The 16,966-nt window shown below is 36.6% G+C and overlaps 1 protein-coding gene across 1 annotated transcript in view; it reads left to right on the top strand.

Annotated features, from left to right (window-relative positions):
* Positions 1–16,966, top strand: part of FBXL13 (F-box and leucine rich repeat protein 13) — a 191,956-nt gene that overhangs the window by 8,500 nt on the left and 166,490 nt on the right. The window contains exon 4 of the mRNA XM_023507424.1: positions 752–913. Within this exon, the coding sequence (XP_023363192.1) occupies positions 752–913 (162 nt within the window). The remainder of the gene's footprint in view (positions 1–751; positions 914–16,966) is intronic.

The raw sequence follows: 16,966 nt of genomic DNA on the forward strand, positions 1-16,966 counted from the left end.
GGGGATTCGAACCCGCCACCTTAGGTGTACGTGGCTGGTGCCTTAGCCACTTGAGCCACAGGCACCGAGCCACACTAGTATTGAGTATATGTATATTTATGAATGAAATACTTATTAGCTATAGAGCTATTTATTACACAGTTTTTAGGAATGTATCAAAAATTAAAATGGGGACTTCCTTAATCTCAGCTACTTCGGAGGCTGAGGCAGCAGAATTGCTTAAGCCCAAGAGTTAGAGGTTGCCGTGAGCTGTGATGCCATGGCATTCTACTCAGGGCAACAGCCTGAGAGTCTGTCTCAAAAAAAAAAAAAAAAAAGAAAGGGGACTTCCTGTAGTAATAAGTCAGGCAAGTCCCTAGTACTTTCTTCCTGACTCCAGTTTTTGTTAGTTCTATTTTAATCACCTCTGTTCCATGCACCAAATACCATTTCTATCAGGCCCAGAACCTTGACTTCGTAGGCCTCAGCTTCCTCATTTATAAAAGAGGATGAGTAGGCCAGGTATGATGGCTCACACCTGTAACTTGGGCACCCTGGAAGGCTGAGGCAGGAGGATCACTGGAGCTCAGGAGTGCTTTGGTGCTTCAGAAAATATTAAACATGTATATGGAAAATTAAAATGTAATAATGATGATGATAATGTTTAGTTGGTGCTGTCATTATGTCAAGCACTGTGCTTTATATCTATCATCTCATTTGAACTTTACAAAAATTCCATGAAATTTTAAAATTATTTTCATTGCAGCTGTTACAACATGAATTTCAACTGAAACAATGGAAAGATAAGTTAAAATTAAAAATTGCTACTATAGATATATTCTTATCTTTGGACAAAAGCACTTCTAAAATTCCTTTTGAAGATGGCACTCAAGAATTTGACATTTCACAGTTACCTGACAGAGCAATAGCACAGGTTTGTATGAATTCTGTATGTATTACATAATATAATCTTGCTCTTTATGTATTACATGGGGTTAGGATAAGGATATTTTTGCCCATTATTTCCTTCTTTAGAAATTATCTGCTCATATTTTGTCTGTTCTTTAATTGTAATTTCTACAATTTTCTTACTGATTCATACTAGGTCTTTATTTATCGACAGTATTAGCCCTTTGTCAGGGATATATTTGGAGATTTTTTCCCCCCACACTTAATGTTTGCTTTCAGTTTTGCCTGTGGAGTCTTTGGATAATAGAAATTTAAAAATTTTATGCAATAAAGTCTATTATTGTTGCCCTAATTATTTGTTTTTATGTCATATTAAAACTATTAATATGTCATTCTTAGTTGTTTTTCTAAATTGCACCACACATTTCCTACACCTATGCAGCTGATATTTTTTCCCCCTGTGAATCCCTATGCTTTTGACTGCAAATTTTCCTTTATCTACTTTATCACTGGCTGGTCTAGGGGTTATCCTTATGATATTGCATATAACCTACAAATAATTTTATGCCACTTTACATATAAGAACATAAAGTATGACTTAATTTTCTCTGTCCTTTGCTTTTTTCTATTATCGGTATACATTTTGTTTCTATACATTTATAAACTCTGGGCTCGGTGCCTGTGGCTCAAGTGGCTAAAGCGCCCACCACATACACCTAAGGTGGCAGGTTTGAATCCAGCCTGGGCCCGCCAAAACAACAATGATGGCTGTAACCAAAAAATAGCCAGGCGTTGTGGCGGGCGCCTGTGGTCCCAGCTACTTGGGAGGCTGAGGCAGGAGACTCGCTTGAGCCCAGGGGTTGGAGGTTGCTGTAGCAGTGATGCCACAGCACTCTACCCAGGGGGATAGCTTGAGGCTCTGTCTCAAAAAAAAAAATTTATAAACTCTGATATAATTTGTTGTTTTTGCTTTAACTAGCCAATAATATTTTATCTAGCATGTATAATTTATTTTTGACATTCTCAAAGTTATATAAAAGTTGTAAGTACAGGATGAAGACTTTTTCTTGAACAATTTGAAAATTGCCACTGTGATGCCTCATCACCCGTGAATAATGTTGATGTATTTACTATAAACCAGGGCATTTTTATTACAGTCAACTATCAAAATCCCCCAAATTCAGGTTTCTTCAGTGGTTCGAATAACGTTTTAGCCAAAGGACCCAGTCTAGATCACATGACGCAATTGGTTATCACATCTCCTTAATCTCCTTCAGTCTGGAACAGTTTCTTCGTGTTTCTTTAATTTTCATGACCTTGATATGAAGATTCGTGAAGTTTTATTGTAGAATATCTCTCAGTTTGGGCTTGTTTTATGTTTCATGTTATGCATTTTTTGTTAGAAAGACTAAAGCCATGGTTCTGCTGTGTTCTTCTCATTGTGTCCTCTCTATAGCATAGGATTTGGATTTGGGCAGATGTCCTCTTCTTGGGCTCCTGGATGTCTAGGATTATGTTCCTTGATTTATAAAGCATATATCAAAATATTATTATATAAGCGTATATAAAATATTTATCAAGTGAATGAATATATCATTTTAATAAATTACTGAATTGATTGAAGGAGTGATATCACCACACTGGCAGAATAGAATAGAAGCAATTTGGCTTTACTCTCCCCCGTAGAAAGCCAGCACCAAGATTATCACAAGCGATATTCTAGAACTCAGATTTAAGGCTGAGTTGATCCTTGAAGCTATAAAGAAATGAAAAACTCCAAGTGGGTAGTAAAAGAAGCAGACTTTTCTATTTGTGATGCCCTTCTTCCAGTCTAAAAGGTACCACGTGGTAAATTCTATCCAGACTTATGGTTTTTACACTGGAAAAAGTGAGATTGCAGCAGACAGCCAGCTTCTCTCTCATCTTGGGTTCCTTCATAGGAAAATCATTCTGGCTAAGGGACTGGAAGCATCACAGGAAGCATCACGAAGGCTTATATGAGAAATACTCCTGAGAATAGTTAAGGACAGAAAGGTGGGACCCGCAACCCCAGCCTATGAAATTCTGTTCTTTACTCAGCTAAAGAAAACACCAAATTGGAGTGGTTGTTTAAAAGAACCACTCTATAGTAGGCACACACCATCGGTCCTCTGCTTTCCCACACAGCAGGGGTATCCCCTTTGTGATACCCCCCAAACACACTATCTGGAATGGGCAACATTCTGGATGTTTGTGAGAACCAAGGCAAAGCTAGGTTTAAGGCAACATCTAGTGATAAGAAAGTGGTAGCAATCTAGGATTAAGGGGACTCAATAGGAAAACTATAAATAACACATCTAAGCAAATACCCTAGAAAGACCAAAACAAGCCAGATAATGAAAACTAGAATAAATAATCCTTCAATGTGAAGCCATAGATGTATGTCCACAAGGAATAACAGGAAACAAGGAACCATGACCTTCCCAAACAGATAAAGCAAGGAGGTAGTAACTGACATTAATGATGGTGATATGTGAATGAGCTCTCAGATTGAGAATTCAAAAGCAGTGGCAAGGAAACTCAGCAAACTCCAAGATAGCACACAAAAGCAATTTATAAATTTATCAGAGAAATTTAACAAAGATTTTGAAATAATTATAACCCCCCCAATCCTGAAACTAAGAAATATATTTGTTAAAATAAAAAATGCATTAGGAGCTTACAGTAGTAGAATAGATAAAGCAGAAGGAAAAGAATCAGTGACCTTAAAGACAGGCTAACAGTCAGAGGGGGAAACAAATGAAAAGGATTGAGGAATGCCTATGAGATATAGAGATTAGCCTCAAAAGAGCAAACCTCTTTTTGAGGGGTTACAGTGAGCTACAATGATGCCACTGCATTCCATCTGGGAAGACAGACACTCTGTCTCAAAAATAAGAAAAAGAAAAAAGGGAAAGATTTCAAATAAACAATCTAATGGTATACCTCAAGGAATCAGAAAAGGAAGAATAAACCAAACCAAAACTGAGTGGAAGGAAAGAACTAATAAAGTTTAGGGCAAAATAAATGAAATTGAGAGCAAAAGCAAAACAATACAAAAAATCAACAAAACGAAAAATAAGTTTTTTAAAAGATAAACAGTATTGGGTAGTACCTGTGGCTCAAAGGAGTTGGGTGTCGGCCCCATATGTCGGAGGTGGGGGTTCAAACCCAGCCCCGGCCAAAAAAATGCAAAAAAAGAAATAAAACAGATAAACAGTATCAATAAACCTTAAGCTAAACTAAGGAAAAAAAAAAGACTCAAATAAATAAAATGAGAAATGAAAAAAAGAAGGTATTACAACTAATACCACAGAAATACAAAGGATCATCAGAGACTATGATATAGTTATATGCCAACAAATTAAAAAACCTGGATAAATTCCTCGATGCACCAAGATTGAACCACAAAGTAATAGAAAACCTGAACAAACCAATAATGAACAATGAGATTAAAGCAGTGATAAAAAGTCTCCCATCAAAGAGAAGCCCAGGACTTGATGGCATCACTGCTGAATTGTACCAAAGATTTAAAGAATTAATACCAGTTCTACTGAAACTATTTCAGAATTCCAAAATCCTTGATTAACATTGATGCAAATATGCTCAGCAAAAATACTGGCAAACCAAATACAACAACATAGTAAAAAGGTGATTCACTGTGATCAAGAGTGATTCATATTAGGGAGGTGAAGATGGTTCAACTGCACAAATCAATAAATGTAATGCATTACATTAACAAAATCAAGTACAAAAATATGTATCATTTCAATAACTTCTAAAAAAGCATTCAATAAGACTTAACATCCTTTTATGATAAAAATTCTCAACAAATTGGGTATAGAAGGAGCATACCTTAAAATAATATAAGGCATATATGACATATCCACATGTAACATTTTACCAAACAGGGAAAAATTGAAAGCCTTTTCTTAGTGATATGGAACAAGATAACAATGTCCACTTGTATCCCATTTATTTAAAATAGTACTGGTAGTACTGGAAGTCCTTGCCCAGAGAAACTAGGCAAGAGAAAGAAATAAAAGGCATCCACATTGTAAAGGAAGACGTCATTATTTGTTCACAGAATACATGATACTATATTTAGAAAAACCTAAACTCCACCAAAAACCTCTTAGGGTTGGTACATTTAGTAAAGGTACAAGGTACAAAATAAGCATACTAAAATCAGTAGCACTTGCCAATAGCAAACAATCTGAAAAAGAAATTAAGAAAGCAATCTCAATTTATTAAATTGTAGTTGTGTACATTAATGCAATCATGGGGTACAATGTGCTGGTTTTATATACAATTTGAAATGTTTTCATCAAACTGGTTAACATAGCCTTCATGGCATTTTCTTAGTTACTGTGTTGAGACATTTATATTCTACACCTAGTGAATTTCACATGTACCCTTGTAAGATGCACCATAGATGTGGAATAAATTTAGGAATAAATTTAACCAAAGAAACAAACTATCTGTACAAGAAAAACTATGAAACACTGATGAAAGAAATTGAAGAGGAGACAGACAAAGAAGGAAAGAAATCCCCCACTATGGAACAAAAAAGAAGAAGAAGAAAAAAAGAAAATAGTGACTAATTCTCACATAAATTGGATTCGATTTTGACTAAAGTACATTACTTTAACATTAATTTTTACTTCAACTTGTTAGTGTGTTGTTTAGGATACAGGATACTGCATCCTCATTTAAAAGTGAATTACGTTTGTAATTTCCCTTTATAATAATATATTTTTTCCAATTTTAATATCGGGTCTATCCAGATTAAGCAGAATGATTTTGAAGTATTTCTTCTTTTTCCATTGTCTATAAGATGCAGCATGATCTGTTTTTTTGAAATTATCTTTTATTTTTATTTATAAATATTAGTTGTCTATTTTTTGAGACTTTGGAAAAAAAATAATAAGAAGTTAAGTGATGACTCTATACTGAACCTCAGAGTCAAAGCATTCTGTAATAGTCATACTCTTATTTGACAATATAAATGTTACTTTCTTTGCATTACTATTATTGTTATCGCTTAATACTTCGTTGCAGCAATCATCTGATTTCTTTTCTGAATGTATTTATCTTTACTCATTCTTTATGAGGTTTTTGTCTTAAATGTTGTTACTGTTGTTAAATTTTAAGCCTTTTTAATTCTGTGAAGGCAAAAAGTGGAAACCTAATAATCACATGTATATGTAAAAATAAGAAAATAATAAAAAAACGAAATTGAAGAGGATACATACAAAGAAGGAAAGATATCTCACACTATGGATTGGAAAATCAATATTATTAAAATGTCAGTACTCTTTTTTTTTTTTTTTCTTGAGACAGAGTCTCACTTGGTCACCACAGGTAAAGTGTCATGGTGACATAGCTCACAGCAACCTCTAACTCTTGGTCTCAAGCAATCCCCTTGCCTTGTCCTCCCAAGTAGCTTGGGACTACGGGCACCTGCCACAATGCCTGGCTAGTTTTTCTATTTTTAGTAGAGACAGGATCTCACTGTTGCTCAGGCTAGTCTTGAACCCCTGAGCTCAAGCAATCCACCTGCCTTGGCCTCCTGGAGTATGAGGATTACAGGCGTGAGCCACCATGCCTGGACATAATGTCAGTACTTTTGAAGGTGATCTACAGATTTGATGTAATCTCTATCAAAATACCAATGACATTCTTCACAGAAATAGAAAGAACAGTCCTAAAATTTATGTTGAATCCCAAAGACCCTGAATAGCCAAAGCAATCCTGAGCAAAAAGAACAAAATTTCAAGCATCATACTACCTATCTTCAAAATATCCTACAAAGCTGTAGTAACCAAAATACTATGGTACTAGCAAATATATATACTTGCAGCAAACTCATATTTTTTACAATGGCACCAAGAAAATACACCAAGAAAGCAATCTGTTTAATAAATGGTGCTGGGAAAACTGGATAACAATATACAAAAAAATGAAACCACTATATTCCTGGCTCTACTATATATAAAAAATCAAAATGGATTAAGAACTTAAATCTAAGTCTCTAAACTACTAGAAGAAAACATTAGGGAAATGCTTCATGATATCAGTTGGGACTAAGATTTTTTTGTGTAAGACTTCTAAAGAATAGGTAACCAAAGCAAAAATAGACAAATGAGATTACATTAAGCTGAAGAGCTTTGGTCCAACAAAGGAAACAATCAGCAAAATGAAGAGACCACCTACATAATGGGGTGAAATATTTGCATACTGTCCACCTGACAAGGGATTAACAACCAGAATCTATAAGGAACTCAAAAAACTCAATTGCAAAAGTTCCTAAATAATTTGATTAAAAATAAGCAAAAGATTTAAGTAGATGTTTCTCAAAAGAAGACATATAGATGGCCAACAGGTAGATTAAAAAACTGTTTAACATTACTAATCATCAGGGAAATATAAATCAGAAGTATAGTGAATTATTATCTTACTCCAGTTAAAATGATTTCTATCAAAAAGACAAAAATATTAGATGCTACTGAGGTTGTGGAGAAAGGGGAATGCTTGTACACTGTTGATGGGAATATAAATTAGTAGAACCACTGGGGAAAACAGTGTGGAGTTTCCTCAGAAAACTAAAACTAGAACTACTGTATGATCCAGCAATCCCACTGCTGAGGATATATCAAAAAGGGGGGAAATCAATATATTGAAGAGATTCTTGCACTCTCATTTTTATTGCAGAACTATTCACAATATCCAAGAGTGTCTAGCAACTTAAATTTCCATCAACAGATGAATAAATAAAGAAAATGTGGTACATAAACTCAATGGAATATTATTCAGCCATAAAAAGAAGGAAATCCTGTCATTTTCAGCAACATGAATGGAACTGGAGGTCATTATATTAAGTGAAATAAGTCACGAGCGGAAAGACAAATATTACATGTTTTTACTCATGTGGGAGCTATAAAAATGAATTTGGTGGAGATAGAGTAGACCAGAGCCTAGGAAGGGTAGGAGAGAGGGGCAGATGGAAATAGATTGGTTAATGAGTACAAAAATAGAGTTAGGTAGAAGGAATAAGACCTAGTGTTTGATTGTACAGCAGGGTGACTAGTTAACAATAATTTGTTATATAGTTCAAAATAGCTACAAAAGAAGACTTGGAAAGCTAACATAAAAGATAAATGTTTGAGGTGATGGATAGCACTCCCAATTACCTTGATTTGATCATTACACATTATATGCGTGTATTAAAATATTACATGTACCCCCCCCCAAATATGTACAATTTCTATCAATAAAAAAGGAATTACCCTATGATATCCCAATTCAACATTAAGGAAGAAGGCATAGATGTATAAAAAAGCATCAGTGTTTTCCCCTGGTCTTTCTTTTTGTTTGTGAAAGTCAAACGTCTAAACATTATTGATGAATAGGCATAAAAGATAAGCTTTCAATAACTATAAACATATTCCAGTGTTGGTTGGAACAGAAAAGTAAATGTATAAGGTTTTTGGAAAAATTTAGGCTTCACATTTTTTAAGGACAAACCATCTTTATGATCTTTTCTTCTGGTAATTCTCAAACGTATTAGTAAGTACAACCTTCACTTAGCAATATAAGAATATGACTGATGGTAAGACATAAAGAAGTAAGGGCTTTTTTGCCTTATGTGCATGTATTATCCACAGTGCAGATGAAGGCCGTCCAAGGCTGGTCACCCACAGTGCTAATAAAAATGAAGTCTTTGTCTCTTTTTACTCCACATTCCTGATGGTCTCCTTGCTGTTGTCTCAGTATAAATATTCTACCTACAGTCTCACGTTCACTTACCAGGCCAGAAAAGGGGGAATGCATAGTGGTAAAAGGCAGCATGATTGTTGATCCTTGTTTATTAGTAAAGGCAAAGTTTCCCCAAGTCCGTACAGTCAAGACTTTCACTGATTATGTTTTAGACTATAACTTTGTCATAAGGCCACGTCTAACTGCTAGGAGGATTTTGGAGGAATTAATCAGCAGAGTCTGCCTCATTGGATATTGATTTGAACTGCCAGTCATCAGTCATTATTTAAAAGGACATTCCTCCTTGTCAGAAAAGCTGTTAGTTGGGTTGCAGTTAAAAAGCAAGGCACAACAAAGGAGTAGTCACAGCACACGAGATGAAAGTGAATGTTTAATAAATCAGTGCATCAGTGCTGCAGCTGAACTGTGGTCTAATGCCCTTCCCTCCCCCAAATCCTTATGGTGAATAATTCAGAAAGACTAAAAAGGCCAACAATAAAGAACCACAGCATCCACAGTCAGCAAACCTTCTCTTATATCATCCAGGGCCTAAGAGGACTGGGTTTAAGTCTTGCCTCAGCCACTTACTAGCAATATGAACTTGAGCAATTTTGGTCCTCTTGGCTTTTGATCTTTTTTTCTTTTTATTTCAGTTTTAGTTGAAGGTACAAAGAACTAGGTTACAATGTTTTGTATTTGTTAGATATAGTCACTGTTGTAGTTGTGTTCCACCCTCAGGAGGTGTCCCGTATATGCCCACATTGTGCCCGTTAAGTGGGAGCATGCCCATGCCCCTTCATGCTCCCCTCTCTCCCCTCCCTCCTTCTCTCTTCCCACCCCCATCTTGAATTGAATTGATTTTTTTCTCTTATGTGGGTGTGTATTACATTATCTACTGGCTTCACATTAGTATTGAGTACATAGGATTCTTGCTTCTCCATTCTTATGATACTTTACTAAGAAGAATGTGTTTCAACTCCATCCAGGTTAATACAAAAGAAGTAAAGTCTCCATTTTTTTAATGGATGAATAGTATTCCATGGTATACATATACCACAGTTTATTAATCCATTCCTGGGTTAAGGGGCATTTAGTTTGTTTCCACATCTTGGGGATTGTAAATTGAGCTGCAATAAACAGTTTCATGCAAATGTCTTATGAAAAAATGATTTTTTGTCTTCTGGGTAGAGGATTGAGGGATCAAATAGAAGGTCTATTTTGAGTTCTTTGAGGATTCTCCTCCTTTCTAAAGAGGCTATTTTAGTTTGCAGTCCCACCAATAGTGTAAATGTGTTCCCTTCTTCTCTCTCTCTCTCTCTCTTTTTTTTGAAGCAGAGTCTCACTCAGAAACCCTTGGGTTGAGTGCTGTGGCATTGTAGTTCACAGCAACCTCAAACTCTTGAACTCAAGTGAATCTCTTGCCTCAGCCTCTTGAGTAGCTGGGACTACAGGCACCTGTCACAGCACCTGGCTGTTTTTAGAGACAGCATCTCACTCTTGCTCAGGGTGAAAATTGTTCCCTTCTCTCTGCATCCTTGCCAACATCTGCAGCTTTGGGACTTTGTGATGTGGACTATTCTCACTGGGGTTAGGTGATATCCCAGGGTGGTTTTGATTTGCATTTCTCTAATGATTAGGGATGGTGAGAATTTTTTCTTTTTTCTTTTTTTATGATGATGGATTGAGCATTTTTTCATGTTTGTTAGCCATTTGTTCTGTCTTCTTCACAGAAGTTTCTGTTCATGTCTCTTGCCCAGTGATAGATGTGATTGTTAGCTCTTTTTTTGTTGATTAATTTGAGTTCTCTGTAGATTCTAGTTATCAATCCTTTGTCAGATTCCTATCATGTAAATATCTTTTCCCCTTCTGTAGGTTGTCTAATTGCTTTAATTGTTGTGTTCTTAACTGGTTTTAAGGTTAAGTTTCATTTGTTTATTTTTGTTGTTGTTGTGATTGACACTGAAGTTTTCTTCATAAAATCTCCCCCTAGGTCAATAGCCATAAGAGTTTTCCCCATGTTTTCTTCTAGGATTTTTATCATCTCATGTCTTAGATTTGAATCTTTTATCCATCTTGAGTCAATTTTTGTATGTGGTGAAAGGTGTGGGTCTAGTTTCAATCTTTTACATATAGTTATCCAGTTCTCTCAAAATTTGTTGAATAAGGATTCTTTTCTTCAGTGTATGCTTTTGTTTGGTTTATTGACAATCAGATAGTGATAGGAAACTGGTTTCATCTCTTGGTTTTCTATTCTGTTACATATGTCTATGTCTCTATTTTTGTGCCAATACCATGCATGCTATTTTGATCAATGTGGACTTGTAATACAACCTGAAGTCTGGTAAAGTGATGCTTCCAGCTTTATTTTTATTACTAAGAGGCCTTCTTTAAAACTTCCTCATTCTTATCTCCTCACCAAATCCTAGTCTAATAGGAAAGAGTTTATGTTGGGTTAATCAAAGCTGTAGATTTAGTTTGGAAAATCTTATTTTGGAATATGGGAAACACGTAGAATTCCTGGGGAATGTTCCTCAGAGCAATGAATATCATGCTTAGTTTTTGCATTTTAAGCATTACTTTCTGATACCATTATTATGGGTTGTGACCATGCTTCCAGTGCCTTTTTTCATCCTGATTTCTCCCATCTTCACTCCCATGGAAAGTGAAATTGAGCCCTTTGGGGCTCAGATTCATAGCTTGCCAAAGTGTTAAAACCATAAGCTAGAAGAGAACTTAGAAATTTTTGTGCTATGGTTTTACATTTTACAAGAGGACATTCCCAAAGTCAGACAATTACAAAACTGGGACCAGAATCTGGTTTTCCTATGTCCTTTGCTAAACTTTAACTTCTATATCTTTTTCCTCTTGGAGAATTCTAAAGAAATGGAATATTTATAAACATTTTACTGGTGAGACAAAAAGCAATAATTAGCAACCTTTTTACATCTGTTTAGTTGTTCTACTCTTAAAAATACAGGCTTTTTTCTTTTTAAAATTGCTAGATCTTGGGCGGTGCCTGTGGCTCAAAAGAGTAGGGCACTGGCCCCATATGCTGGAGGTGGCAGGTTCAAACCCAGCCCCGGCCAAAAACTGCAAAAAAAAAGAAAAAAAAATTGCTAGATTTTGATATGGCATGAAACCACAGGATAATTTTTAGAGATATCCTCCAAGTTTTCCCAAATAATGTGGAGGATGTTCTCTTAAAATGGACAGGTAATAAGAAAGTGGATTTATATAATAATATATAAGCCTAAAACCTAAAAGTTAATAGTTCTAATATTGGCTGGGTTTGTTATATATTAATGTAACAGATTCATAAAATTAATTTTTTAAATCATTTTTATTTTATTTTATTTTTTTGAGACAGAGTTTCACTAGTCACCCTTGGTAGAGTGCTGTGGTGTCACAGCTCACAGCAACCTCAGACTCTTGGGCTTAAGCAATTCTCTTGCCTCAGCCTCCCAAGTAGCTGGGACTACAAGTGCCCACCACAATGTCCAGCAATTTTTTGTTGCAGTTGTCATTGTTGTTTAGCTGGCTCAGGCTGGTTCAAATCCACCAGCCTCAGTGTATGTGGCTGGCAGCATAACCACTTTGCTACGGGTGCCAAGCCTTTAAATCATTTTTAAATGCATTTAATTTGGTGACTTTTCTGGTCAACTAGTTCCCAGGGACTAAACAAAAATGCAATGTGAATTTGTTTTGAACATTATTTTAAATTTTTGGAAGTGTTAGTTTTTAAAGTAAATTGAGATTTGTACATATAAGCTGCCTAATGTTTTGAAGGAATAATTGAAAACAGCAATTTGTAATGGGAGACATTTTGAACTTACTTGGAAAACACATATAAACTGTAGTCTTGTTTCTTAGGTTCAGTTACATCAACTCATAAAAACAAGTCAGGTTCTGTTTTGCAGCCTTTTTCCTTAGTATCATTTACTATTAGGAAATGCTGCTTAGCAGATGGTAGGGCTCATACACTATCAGTCAAACTGCCGGCCAAACTCAGAGCTAGTGGGAGGGTTGGCAAAGACCATTTTCCGTGAAAATACAAGGTTATTTTCTTTTTTTTTTTTCCTTCTGTGTAGTTTGGCAAGCAACACAGAGAAAAGCCTTATGTTGATGAATTTGGAAAGTCTAAATTAATGTAGTGAAGTAATGTAGTTGTCTTAAAATGTAAAATTGCTTGATTAGTTTAATTATGTGAGTGTTGTCTTCCATTTTAAACAACTATGACTTTTTGTTTATAAAAGACGTATAGCAATTGGCTCTGAAAACAGTTATAAAGTTACCTTTAGATTTGCAGTGTTGATGGCTCATCTTACATAGAGGAACAGAAAACCTAGAAAGCTGTTAAAACTAGTACCATGTTGTAGATAAACCAGATGGTTCAGGCCTGTTTGATTAAATTACTTGGAATTGTAAAACCAAAGCATATTCTTGATAACTTTTCAAATTCATGTTTTGATAACCTTGGGGGTCAGTCTGACCTTATTGCACCAGAGCAGTGGTTCCAGGTTCCGTAGCCATGTGGTGTGTGGACTTTAGATAAGGGAAGTTTCCAAAACCACATTGCTCTATCAAGGAACTATGTGTGTGTTGGCTCCAGTTGCAGTGTGGGTGAAAAAGCAGTTGAAACAAAACATTTAAAAATTGTTTTAGGAACAGTTTATTTTTGGTAGAAGGTTGCGCTACCCACAGACCTCACTTTCATCACTTCAGCCTTAATCAGTAATGCTATATACGTTAAAGAGTTCACAAGTGATTTTGATCAAAAGTTTTCATGACTTTTAAATTGTATATGTTCCATTAATTTTAGCAGGAACTACCCTTGCAAAATGATTTAGTATATATAAAATGAAAAACTACGCCCAGAAAGAGGCAGCCACATGGAAATTGAGGAGTCTGGGTAGCTGGTTCTGTCACTAGCTGTGTGTCCTAGGCATGCTGCTTAATCTTTAAGAAGTCTCATTTGTAAAAAGGGATGATGGAGAATTTATGTTGGGATTAATCTTAATAATATATAAATTTGGAAAGTTGGGTTGGGGCCATGTGGTTGAGGCATTGGGTGTCCCTCAGGAGACAGGCTTTAACCAGCGAGCAGTGAGGGATCATCACAAGTCACGATGACAGACTTAGAAGCCATTCTTTATCTCCTTCACCCTTCTTCCTTCCTCCGTCTCCTGCCCTGGCTTTTTTGAGGGAGTTGGATGAAATCTGGAGGTGAAAGAGGATTTCTCCAAGAGAGAGCACTAGGATAGCACTGAGGGAATGAAAAAGAAAGGATCCACATGAGAACTAAAACATTACCAGAGTTCTGGGACCAACTGTGTGTAGAGTGGAAGGCTAAGTAAGGAGGCTGGTAGAGCAGTGTTGAAGCTGCTGGGGTGAGAGTCTCAGAAATAATGAAGCCAGGAGCAGAGCCAGCTTCTTTACTGATCTTAAATGTATGACTCACACTACTCATCACTTTTTCCTGACTCATGCTTCCTGTCTTGCTAAGTATTTTTCTTTCCGTACCATACAGTGTTCCACTGAGATGGTTGATGGAGCTTGATTCAATTTAGCAGTTTACCATCTGTGTCAGGTGGCTTGTGATTTGCACTGAAGCAGTTTATCGGTTAACTCAGAGTCTGTGTTTTATGCTACAAAGACAACCTTTGAAACATAAAGGTTATTGCACTATAGGATAACACTAAATAGGAGAGAACTGCCCACCCTGCTCTTTCCTCTGCCTTTCCTTGCTCCATCTTCAATTTCTTTCTTTCTATTGATTTATTCCTTTGTGTCTGTAAATGTGCTCAATGCATTCCTTTCCTAGAAAATATTTTTCAATATTGCTTCCTTCTTCAGCTAATATTTTATTTTTCTCCTTTTATGTGTGTCGAACTTCTTGACACCTCCTCCCACCTGCCCACCAAGACACTAAAAAACTGCTTAAACAGTCTCTACCTGGGTGTTCCAAAGCCCAAGCCAATACATCTTTTCCTGCTTCTAACCTTCTTTTTCTCCTATATCCTGTCCATTGCTCTCTTTCTTTTACATCCTGTTTCTAAATCTATGGCACCATAATCTAAATTTATATAACATATAAATTTGGGAAGTTGGGCTGGGGCCATAATGTTCTAAAGACAATTTTGAAATTGTCTTTAGCTTCTCTCTTTTAGTCCCTCCTCCATATTCTTTCTTCTTTTTAGCTTGTGATCTTGCTTTTTTTCTCTTTTCTATTGTCTCTGGCACTCATCTATCAGTGACATTATTATCAAAGCTACTTAATTCGTCTTCTAGCATCTACTCTTGACCTTGAACTCCCAACTCATTTTTCACTTGCCCATCAGAATTGTCTTTCTCATATCCTAAATATTCATGTCATATTCCTAGTTAAAATCTTTCCTGGACTCCCCATTAGTTTTAACACGCTGCACAAAGCCATTCATGTTCAACCCCTTACTACATCTCAGTTTCACGCTCCATGGTCTCACAGTAGCTGTTGGCTATAGCCATGCAGAGTTACTCTCTGTTACCCAAGTGCAAAGCACTCACTCTGGCATATGCCTTTACCCATCATGTACTCTCTGTGTAGGGACCCTTTCTCTTTTTACTTGCCTTATTCACCCCCTGCTCAGACCCAGCTCAGATGTCATCTTTTCCAGAAAGGCTACCTTTGATCTTTTGCCTTTTCCCTCAGCCCTGGTTAGTTGCCCTTCCTCCCTATTCCTAGAGTCCCTGAGGTACTTCTTATTCTGTTATAATGACCCATTTTCTGTTTTCCTCTTGGACTATACATATCTTGAAGATAGGGACAGTGCCTTACCTGCTTTGAATTCAACTACCTCTAGATGCTCAATAAATATTAGTTGAATAATTGAATATAAAATGGTTTTTCTCTTTCAGGTCCATCGTTACAAACGTGGTCTCATCAAGATCCCAGAAATTTCTTGATCATCAAATCCAATCGCCTATGCTCACTTCTTGTCTTCTTTGTTCTTTTAGTTGCATTTGATTCTACTTCTCTTTTAAATGCTATTTTTTGGCTTTTGTGGCATGCCATTCCTGGCTCTTTTCTGTGGGAGTTAGTTTTCTATCCTTGTGATAGGTTCCTTGTGCTGCCCAGCTTTCTGGCTGCAACTCCAGTATTGACCTTGGCTTTTTCTCTTTATACTCTTGCTAAGTTTGGTCAGGGCTAAGTTTGGTCACCACTCCATGATGCAGATATTGCTTTGGAATAATAGGGACATTTCTGACTTCCCTACCCTTTGGAAACTTTAACATTTTAAATCTCAATGAATGTGAGGCCAGAGGTACTTTTGATGTGCAGCAATGTTGGGAGAGTAGCTGGTTTTGGAGGAAGAGAAAAAGAATTTTAGATTCATTGAATGCGAGATATCAACGAGGCATTACATTAGAAGGTCCTAGAAGTGTCTGAAAAGTCATAGTCACAGAATTCTCTATATAGAGTAATTTTAGAGTTACATGGTCCCACCTCTTTCTTGGGATGATATTTCTCAAAGATATGCTTTTTTTTTTTTTTTGAGACAGAATTTCACTTTTTGCCCTCGGTAGAGTGCTGTGGTGTCATAGCTCACAGCAACTTCCAACTCCTGGGCTTAAGCAATTCTCTTGCCTCAGCCTCCCAAGTAGCTGGGACTACAGGCACCCACCACAATGCCTGGATGTTTTTTTTGTTGCAGTTGTCACTGTTGTTTGGCAGGCTCAGGCCAGGTTTGAAACCGCCAGCCTTGGTGTACTTGGCAAATGCTGTAACTACTGTGCTATGGGTGCTGAGCCCTCAAAGATATACTTGAGGTTTTATAGAGCAATATAATAACACCCTTGACCTTGCCTGAGTTTGGAACCAATTGAGAAGTAAATAGATGGAGATCAAATATTATCTGATACAGCTTATAGGGAACTATTGCTTAAGATCACTGACCAAGGCTAGTACTCCATTGTTTCATTCTTGAATCAGTTAGATTCACCCCTCGGTCACTACAAAGCTGGATAACTGCAGGCCTCCCATGTGCTGCTGAGGGCAGGTCAGGGTACATGTATCCTGCATTCAGGTTAGGGCGGGGTCGAGCAGGAGCTGAGATACAGGCCTAGTTCTTTCTCTCAATTTCCTATCAAGTATGTTCCTCCTCTTCTCCTAGAAATGACAGGTGGAAAAGAGGCTTATAGTGTTACTAAAGTGTCTCCAGGTGGAGATATGAGGCCAAGGGAATGAACCATCTCCATTACAATAATATTTACACAGCCTCTGGTCTATGCTTTCTGTGCTAGACAGTCTATTGACTTTGTTTTT

Source organism: Otolemur garnettii, unplaced genomic scaffold, assembly GCF_000181295.1.
Source record: "Otolemur garnettii isolate 467f Iridium unplaced genomic scaffold, OtoGar3 scaffold00005, whole genome shotgun sequence".
Classification (NCBI taxonomy): domain Eukaryota; kingdom Metazoa; phylum Chordata; class Mammalia; order Primates; family Galagidae; genus Otolemur; species Otolemur garnettii.